This window comes from Camelina sativa, chromosome 11 (assembly GCF_000633955.1).
Source record: "Camelina sativa cultivar DH55 chromosome 11, Cs, whole genome shotgun sequence".
NCBI lineage: Eukaryota > Viridiplantae > Streptophyta > Magnoliopsida > Brassicales > Brassicaceae > Camelina > Camelina sativa.
The window spans coordinates 32728426-32738327 of NC_025695.1; the positions used below are offsets into that span (position 1 = coordinate 32728426).

Sequence of the window (9902 nt, forward strand, 5' to 3'; positions counted from 1 at the left end):
ATACAGAAATCACTATAATGTTTCCTATTATCGATAATAATAACTTTTTCGCATACACATGCATTTTTTTATGGTTTTTTTTTACTTCCCATTTCTTTTTTTTTATGAGTTTTCAAAGTATCTATTGCATATTTATTTTTCGAAGTTCTTATACTTAAAAATTTTCCGTCCATTTCCATATTCATAGATAGGTAATTTTCCAGCTTTTTATACTCAACAGTAACACATAAATGAATAACTCCTCCACTTTGTGCATATTTGAGCATAAAAGGTTTAAATTGCCTATCATTTTTAATAAAGTTCCGAATACTACTTATGGTAGCAGCCATAACAGGTAATGTATAACTAAGCTTTAAACATTGTGCTTGAATATCAATGTCAAAATATTCTAGAAGAACATTTACCAACTCACTAAATCTAGTTTTCTCATCAATGTTAATCAAAGAAGTTCCCCTTTCATTATCCATCTCAAATTCCAAATGAATATTGTTGTTCAACTTCCACAATCCACATACTGAATACAATTTAATCATTTGTACACCCAAACAAGTCCCGAGAAATCAAACTAATATCACAAATATAAAACTACATTACAAGAACAACAATTCAAAAAAATACTTCATATTCCCAAACAGATCTCAACAACTATATCAAAGAACAACAGTAGGTTTCAAAAGATCTATTAAAGAACTTTATAATCACGAACAAATCTAAAAAACAAGTGCTTTAAACCTAATAAATTGTGACATCAAATTTGAAATCGAAACAACAATCGAATAGGTAAGACAAAATTGAAATTGAAATCAAAATTAAAATTCAGAAGCAAGCTTACACGATGGGAGAAGAAGAGACGACGAAGTAGAAGAGAGGACTAAAAGGAAAAACGACGGAGAAGCAGTGACAACGGCGAAGGATAGATGGGCGGAGAAAAAGAAATCAGAGAAATAGAGATGCCACCAGAGAAGGAGAGATGCGACAGAAGGAAAGATGACGACAGAGAAAGTCAACGACGGAAATGACAAATAAAATTATTGAAGTAGTAATATAAAGGAAAGACAAAATTGTCTTTACAAAATAAAAGAATGATAAAATTAAAAATAATTACCGAAGAGACATTTAAAAAAAAAAGGTATAAAGAAAAAGCATTAGTAAAAAATTCTCATATAAAAATTTCTCAACCACTCATCAAACAAATAAATGGTATAGTTTTGAATCGGATTTCTTCCCTAAAGTTTAAGAGGTTCACCAAAAAACTTTTAAAAAAATTACATCTTTGATCTGGCGCAAAATCATAACATTTATGTACAAACTTGTTTTGCTCGGTACATTCTGATTTTCTTTTAACAAATAATTGCATGCATTATAAACAGACAATTTTATGTCATAATTAATATCTTGTATAAGAAAAAAACAAAAATTTCTCCTTTATAAATACCCTCTTCGTCTCTTACTTCTCCTCCATATAATACATGCGAAAATACATAACTTGGATATACAGATCCTGTCAATAAATAAATACGATTCAGTTCTTTTGTTGATTTGATTTTGGTCGTCGTGTACAATGACGATCGCAGCAACAAAGCCCGTAAATGTGATTTATTAACCAACAACAAAAAGAAAAAAAAAGAAAAAAAAAGAGTAGGGGCAAAATTGTCATTACAGAAGGTGCGTGTTTTAGTTGACAAATTGTTTTCTCCACCACCTTCTTCCTCTCTCTCTCTCGCTACAAAAAAAATAAATAAATAAATAAATCCTTTTTGAGTTTCTTTTTCTATTTATTTATTTTTTCTTCAAATCCTCCATTGTTTTTTTTTTTTTTTTTTGTACATAAAGGAAAAAAGAAAGGTCTCTGTAATTTCAAATCATCGTCGAAGGAGAAAGAAGAAGAAGAGGAAGAAGATAACTTCCTCTTTTCTCTTCTCCGATTTGCTCGATTTCTCCCGTCTGCGGAATCTCATTAACCAAAAAGAAAAAAAATAAACATGGCGCCGAGTAGACGGGATTTGCAGCTTACTCCGGTCACCGGAGATTCTTCTTCTTCTTCTGATATGGAAGAAGTTCGTCTTCTCGATTCATATGATGATGAAGAAGATGTGCTGAGTAAGATCGAGGAAGGAGGAGGAGGTGGTAATGATTCCGGTTTACGAAAGATTCAGGTCGGAGTTACCGGTATGACTTGTGCTGCTTGTTCTAATTCCGTCGAAGGAGCTTTGATGAGCGTTAATGGCGTCTTTAAAGCCTCCGTTGCTTTGTTACAGAACAGAGCCGATGTCGTCTTCGACCCTAATTTAGTCAAGGTTTTAATTCGATTAATTTTATTTGAGATTTAAGATTTTCTCAAACTATTTATTTATCCATGATTTGATTTTTTGTTGTTGTTTCTGATTTGGTGCATTTAATATAGGAAGAGGATATTAAAGAAGCTATAGAGGATGCTGGATTTGAGGCTGAGATTTTGGCTGAGCCTGTTACTAGTACTGGGACAAAGACACAGGCCACTTTGGTGGGTCAGTTTACTATTGGAGGTATGACATGTGCAGCTTGTGTTAACTCTGTTGAAGGTATCCTTAGAGATCTTCCTGGTGTTAAAAGAGCAGTTGTGGCTTTAGCTACATCTTTAGGAGAAGTTGAGTATGATCCGAATGTTATTAACAAAGATGAGATTGTTACTGCGATTGAAGATGCTGGGTTTGAAGGTGCTCTTGTTCAGAGTAATCAGCAGGATAAACTCGTTTTGAGGGTTGAGGGGATTTTGAACGAGCTTGATGCTCAGGTTTTGGAAGGCATACTTACCAGATTGAATGGGGTTAGACAGTTTCGTCTTGACAGGATTTCTGGAGAGCTGGAGGTTGTGTTTGATCCTGAAGTTGTTAGCTCGAGGTCTTTGGTTGATGGGATTGAAGGAGACGGGTATGGGAAGTTTAAGTTGCGTGTTATGAGCCCTTATGAAAGGTTGACTTCAAAAGATACTGGAGAGGCCTCGAATATGTTCAGGCGTTTTATCTCCAGTCTTGTTCTCAGTGTGAGTAACTTATCTCTTCCTTTCAATGCTTTATGGACACCATTTATGATACATTCATTTGTCTTGAATATGTTTTCTAATGTCATTTAATAGTGAAGATTTTTTCTTATCCAGATTCCTCTCTTCTTTATCCAAGTAATCTGTCCCCACATTGCTCTTTTTGATGCGTTACTGGTATGGAGATGTGGACCCTTCATGATGGGTGATTGGTTGAAATGGGCCTTGGTAAGTGTGATTCAGTTTGTTGTTGGTAAGCGTTTCTATGTCGCAGCATGGAGAGCTCTTCGAAATGGTTCAACTAACATGGATGTCCTGGTCGCTCTGGGCACGTCTGCGTCTTACTTCTACTCTGTTGGGGCTCTTTTATATGGAGCTGTCACTGGGTTTTGGTCTCCCACGTACTTTGATGCAAGTGCCATGCTTATAACATTTGTCTTGCTGGGAAAATATTTGGAATCTCTTGCAAAGGGGAAAACCTCGGATGCTATGAAGAAACTAGTACAACTTACGCCAGCAACAGCCATTTTACTAATCGAAGGCAAAGGTACTTACTTGTCCTATCCCTAAATGATTATTGCATTGTAATGCTTCCTATGAGGATCGTTTATCAATGAGATTGAGTTCTATCAAAAAATAAAGCTCAACTATTCTACTTTGCTTAAGTTAAGTTCCATATCTTTCTTCCATCTTATAGGAGGAAAGCTTGTAGGGGAAAGAGAGATAGATGCATTATTGATTCAGCCTGGTGATACATTAAAAGTTCATCCTGGTTCAAAGATCCCAGCAGATGGTGTTGTGGTGTGGGGTTCAAGTTACGTCAACGAAAGCATGGTGACTGGTGAATCAGTTCCTGTATCAAAAGAGGTTGATTCACCAGTGATCGGGGGAACTATTAATATGCATGGTGCTCTTCACATGAAAGCTACAAAAGTGGGATCTGATGCAGTTCTGAGCCAGATTATTAGTTTGGTCGAGACAGCCCAAATGTCTAAAGCTCCTATCCAGAAATTTGCGGATTATGTAATTATTACTATAGAAACATTCTAATAATTCTTTCATACATTGGTATTGCTACTTGCTCCTTTGTGATATAGTCATTAAGAGTGAAATAAATTTACCCTGGCTTGTCCACTTTTCAGGTTGCAAGTATTTTTGTTCCGGTAGTGATTACTTTGGCATTGTTCACCTTAATAGGCTGGTGAGATCTACTATCTTAGCTTTAATTATTCTCTGACAACGAAACACATGGGATTAGTGTGTTCTCATTCTAGAATCAAATGATTTTGTAGGTCAATTGGTGGAGCTGTTGGAGCTTACCCAGACGAATGGCTGCCGAAAAACGGAACTCACTTTGTTTTCTCGCTTATGTTCTCAATATCCGTTGTAGTAATTGCTTGTCCTTGTGCACTCGGCTTGGCAACACCGACCGCGGTTATGGTGGCAACAGGAGTTGGAGCAACCAATGGTGTATTGATCAAAGGAGGTGATGCATTGGAGAAAGCTCACAAAGTGAAGTATGTAATCTTTGACAAAACAGGCACCTTAACTCAAGGGAAAGCTACCGTGACAACCGCAAAAGCCTTCTCAGAGATGGACCGTGGAGAATTCCTCACACTTGTCGCTTCTGCTGAGGTCAGATAAATCTTCTTTCGTAGCTTCTTGGATTGGTATGACATATAAACTGTTACTGAAGCTTTTCATATTCTCTTAATTTCCTTAGGCTAGCAGTGAACACCCATTGGCAAAAGCTATAGTTGCATATGCTCGGCATTTCCACTTCTTTGATGAACCCACTGAAGACGTTGAAACAAGTAACAAAGATTTGCAAAACTCTGGATGGTTACTCAATACCTCGAATTTCTCTGCTCTTCCCGGAAAAGGAATTCAGTGCTTAGTCAATGAGAAGATAATTCTGGTTGAGATTTTATTCCATAGTATATAAACAACTATCTGCTTTTGGTCCTGCTCTCGCAACTTAAAAGAGAGTTTTTTTATTTTCTTTAAATCAGGTGGGAAACCGTAAACTTATGTCAGAAAATGCCATAACCATCCCAGACCACGTTGAGAAGTTTGTTGAAGATCTTGAAGAAAATGCAAAGACAGGAGTCATTGTAGCCTATAATGGTGAATTAATTGGTGTGCTGGGAATCGCGGATCCTCTAAAGCGAGAAGCCGCTGTGGTTGTGGAAGGTCTCCTTAGAATGGGTGTTCGACCCATAATGGTTACAGGTGATAACTGGAGAACAGCAAGAGCAGTCGCCAAAGAGGTTAGAATCCCAATTCACAATCTCTGGGATTAGGTTTGGCCATTTCGTTGTTATGGTTCCATTCCTGTTTAGTAAATGACAGTCTTTTGGTGGCATGGAGTGCAGGTTGGTATCGAAGATGTGAGAGCAGAAGTAATGCCAGCAGGAAAAGCTGAAGTCATCCGTTCGCTGCAAAAAGACGGAAGCACAGTAGCGATGGTAGGAGATGGAATCAATGACTCCCCCGCTCTAGCCGCTGCCGACGTGGGAATGGCGATTGGTGCAGGAACAGATGTAGCGATAGAAGCAGCGGATTACGTTCTGATGAGAAACAACTTAGAAGACGTCATAACAGCCATCGATCTCTCTCGAAAAACCCTAACACGAATCAAATTAAATTACGTTTTCGCCATGGCGTACAATGTAGTGTCAATCCCAGTAGCAGCAGGAGTGTTCTTCCCGGTTCTGCGGGTGCAAATGCCGCCTTGGGCAGCCGGAGCATGTATGGCACTCTCTTCGGTTAGTGTTGTTTGCTCTTCTTTGCTTCTTAGAAGATACAAGAAGCCAAGACTTACCACTATTTTGGAATTCACCAAGGAGTAAAAAAAAAAGTCCTTTCTTCCTTGCATTGGAGTGACTTTGACTAGTTTTTGTTTTGAAAATAATTTGTATTTACTTTTTTTTTTTTTTTCTTTTACCGTTGATTGTTGTTGTAATCATGTAACAACAATGTATCGGTCTTGAGAGTTGAGAGGTTGGTTGGTCTCTTATTTCTGTATGTAAGAACATTTCCTCTCGGCCTTTGTTGTAAGAAGAATGGTTTCGATGCTTCTGCTTGATTAATGTAAAATAGTGAAAGTTTCTCTTTTTTTTTTTTTTTTTTTTTTAAANTTTTTTGTACAAAGAGCCAGAGAGTGAAAGTTTCTCTAATGCGACTAATTTCAGTTTTTTTCACTAATAAGAAAGAAAAACTAAAACAATATTTTATAAACCCAAATTTTATTGCAAAAATGGCAGGTGTGACTACCCTGTATAAGAAACGTGCTGTTTATAGTTGATTAAAATTTTGAATTAATTCGTAGCATATAATTGAACTTTTAAAATATTCATTTCTATCTTCTCTTTTACCGAACAAAATCACGGATGCGCTGTGGAATAAAAGATTTTGTCACACAAACTACCGCCACGTTTATATATAGATCCCACCGCTGATTTAGCTAATAGATGACAGCTAAAGACACATAGTTCTATGAAATCTTATTAATTAAGGGTATATAATTATTATCGATAACAACGTATGGTTCGTAAGAGAGTGCCCCTAACAACAATTTAAAGTGAAATACTCACTTCTTCTTTCGTTAATATGAATACAATACAAGACTACAACCAAATAGTCGTTTTTGTAATTTCTTACATATTACTACCTAGAACATACTTTGCAATTAAGTTTAGTTTACTTAATTGTATATATGCATGTATTGACCGTAAAAGAGCCAAAGACACGGTTTATCCAAGAGAGAGCATCTTTTAAGTAAGTATAAAAGTCTTCCAGGAGATCATTATCGATGTTGTCATCACGTGTTGGTTGCTTCCTCGAAAATAATCTACATCCAAACCTTTATATTATACTGTCTTATATTTTGTATAAACATCGCTAGGGCATATACACACGTATCAATGTATCATACGTATTTACAATGTAGAGGACGATATATGTAAGTATATATTAGATTATGATATGTGTTGTACGTACTAATGATTATTTTATTCGATTGACGAAAATATTGTTTGGATTGTTTTAACTACAAATTTAATAAAGAGATCATAACATGTGTTCAAGATTATTGTATCGACTAAAACGCTTGATTAGTTTGAATTATTTAATCATATTCGAAATTTGCAATATTTTGACAATAGTCATACACTATGGTAAAGCGATTACAATTTACGGTTTCTGACCCTCTATCTCTGTATAAAGTAATACATGATAATATTGATATAGGATAAAACCAAAACTGAACGCGGATTGTTTCTATATACATGTGGTCAAGAAGCCTTGATATTGATGATCAGTGTAAGCAATAGAAATTAATGCAAATAATTTAAAAAAACTATCATAAAAGTCAAATCTAGCTACGATCGACCTCTCTCTCTATACCTCCACATATAAATGAACCAGGCACTCAGTTTTAGCGTCTTTGCAAGCTAAGACACGACCGAAAAAACAAAACACACACACACAAAAATGAATAATAACTTTAGAACAAACCAATGTTTACTACACTATGATCCTTCTATTAACACTGGTGAAGCCCAGATGTACAACATGGCGATTACAGAATCAGAATCATCTCAAATTATTTCTAAGTTATATTCATTTTTTTTTCCTACGAAATGTATATATTTGACCTATTAAAAGTTTAACTTATTTTAATTTCTTTCTTGTATTGAAGTATGTTCCAATGCATCAAAACATGATAGAAGCCGATCTTATAATAGATCATCTAAGAGAAATATGCACACAACACTCCTCAACGCAAACCCTAGCAATTTCCGAGACATAGTTCAAAGATTCACCGGACGTTCTTCCGGCATTGATGTATCTGTCGGAAGAAAAGGTCCGGTGACGTTAGATTTCAGGTCGCCGGCTTCGGTTGCTACAGAAGTCATTTTTCCGAGCTCCGGTGATGTCCAAAACCAAGATTGTGCCACTGATATGCAGGTGGTGGAAAGGGAGAGTCACGGGACCTGTGAATGGGAAGGTAAGCAGACGGCGGCGTCGTGTGAGATGGGTCAACTAAGTGATGACTCTGAGGGTTATGGTGGGTGTGATGAATATTATGCTCATGATGATGATGATGATGATCTTATTAGGGAATACTTGAAAAATAGTAGCTTTGATGGAGTGATTACTATGGATTGTGATGCGTTTTACCTTGACGCCGTAATGGTGGAGGAGTTTTTGATGAAAGATCTCGACATATGATTTTATATGATTTATTTACTTTTACAGATTATAAAACATTATCATGTATGATATATGATGATAGTGAAAGTGAAACATTAGTTAGGGTAAATTCTTATTGCTACATTTATGTTGTAATATTCATGTGATGTTTTTTTTTTGAATTTCCAATATATATGTATAAATAACTCTCGTAAAAGTTAAATTTAAACTATACAACGATACAACGAGGTTTTCCAACGATGATGGCTCAGCTACAAAAATATCAATTTTTTGGCAATCATTTATGATTTTTGCGGTACTATAGATGAATGATTATTTTGTTGATAATTTTTTTATTTGAGGTGCTTAAAATATATCAGTCATTACTCATTACATAAGAAGAATTCACATAAGTTAAGATAAAAAAATACACGCTAAGTGTTTGTAGTTGTACTAAGTAAAATGACACAATAAAAGTAGAAGGGTCAATTTTATATTAAAACCCCGTAGTCAATGAATAAGATATATAGGTCTATTTAGTTAATTATCACTAAATTTTATAAACCAGCAAACTTTTTAAGTTTTAATTCATATGTTTCAAACCATATGGTCAAGATCTCGGACTAGTACTTGATCAATGTGGAAATCGAATTTAATAAGTCAACATGGTATCAACTGTTGTTAGAGTCCATTCACATTTCAGAAAAAGCATACAATATTATTGTATTGTTTGATTGATCTTATTGATCTCTTTGGCTTTGAATATTAAAATTTTATGAAATTCTGAGTGTGTTAACATGCGGAATAATCGTGAGAAAAATACGGTGCGATTTGAATAGTAACAAACATCGTACTGTTCAGTTCTGTCTCTAGTCGGTTAGCTAGAATAAAAATCAAATACTCGTTGAACTCTTGTTGTATGGCTAAGTTTTTTTTACGCTACAAAATCAACCATGAGTTCGTCAAAATCAACCACGAGTATATAAACTTCAGATAATATAACATCAAGAAAAAACTTTAGATGTTATTCTTATTTTGCTTCAATCTTTTTTCTATTTCTTTAACCACAATATAGATGATATCTTCTCGTCCACGCGATATACTTGAACCGTACGGCTGAAGGACAAGTTAACTAAAAGATAAACACCCAAAACATATTTGAACGTTAAAACGTTATACGTCATGGTTTCTCTATTCATGGTTCCTCTACACGTCTTAGAAAAATAAAACGCTTTTTGTTCCTTGTTTGCGTAGCAAAGGTTTGCAGAATTCATACTTTAATTATATACAAAAGTTGTAAGAATATTCAACATCTATAATATACGTCTCTCTATATGTGTATGTATTTATGTATATAAAATTATACAAACTGAGCTGTGAGCCATAAGATGATGATTACGTTTCCTTTTCTTTCTTTTTTTTTTTTTTTGGGGCTAAAATCTCTGTTTTGAATTGGTCAAGGCAAAATTTGAGTTATGTTTTTAAATTTGAATTGTGTAGAATACTAGAATGTTGGAAAAGATAAGAAAAATTAAACAAATAAACAACTTTTTTGTTTTTTGTTCTCTAAGAACAAAATTATACTTTTATCTAATTTCACATTGGTTTTAAGTTTAACCCAATATGCCACTATAATATACCAACTTAGGATCATGAAAGTCTTTTTTTTTTTTTTTTTTGCTTTTTT

General features: G+C 34.9%; 1 protein-coding gene across 1 annotated transcript; it reads left to right on the forward strand.

The window, feature by feature from the left end:
* On the forward strand, nucleotides 1820-6105 carry LOC104724950 (copper-transporting ATPase RAN1). Its single transcript, XM_010443522.2, has 9 exons — nucleotides 1820-2297; nucleotides 2405-3022; nucleotides 3137-3566; nucleotides 3717-4042; nucleotides 4162-4220; nucleotides 4312-4654; nucleotides 4743-4937; nucleotides 5032-5289; nucleotides 5395-6105. Exons 1-9 carry the CDS (start codon nucleotides 1983-1985, stop codon nucleotides 5869-5871), a joined length of 3021 nt encoding a protein of 1006 aa, XP_010441824.1. The 5' UTR covers nucleotides 1820-1982; the 3' UTR covers nucleotides 5872-6105.

Coding starts and splice junctions, on each gene's coding strand:
- LOC104724950 (XM_010443522.2), top strand. CDS start 1,983: ATGGCGCCGAGTAGACGGGATTTGCAGCTTACTCCGGTCACCGGAGAT. Junction 4,043..4,161: donor TCCAGAAATTTGCGGATTAT/GTAATTATTACT, acceptor TCCACTTTTCAG/GTTGCAAGTATTTTTGTTCC. Junction 4,938..5,031: donor TCAATGAGAAGATAATTCTG/GTTGAGATTTTA, acceptor TCTTTAAATCAG/GTGGGAAACCGTAAACTTAT.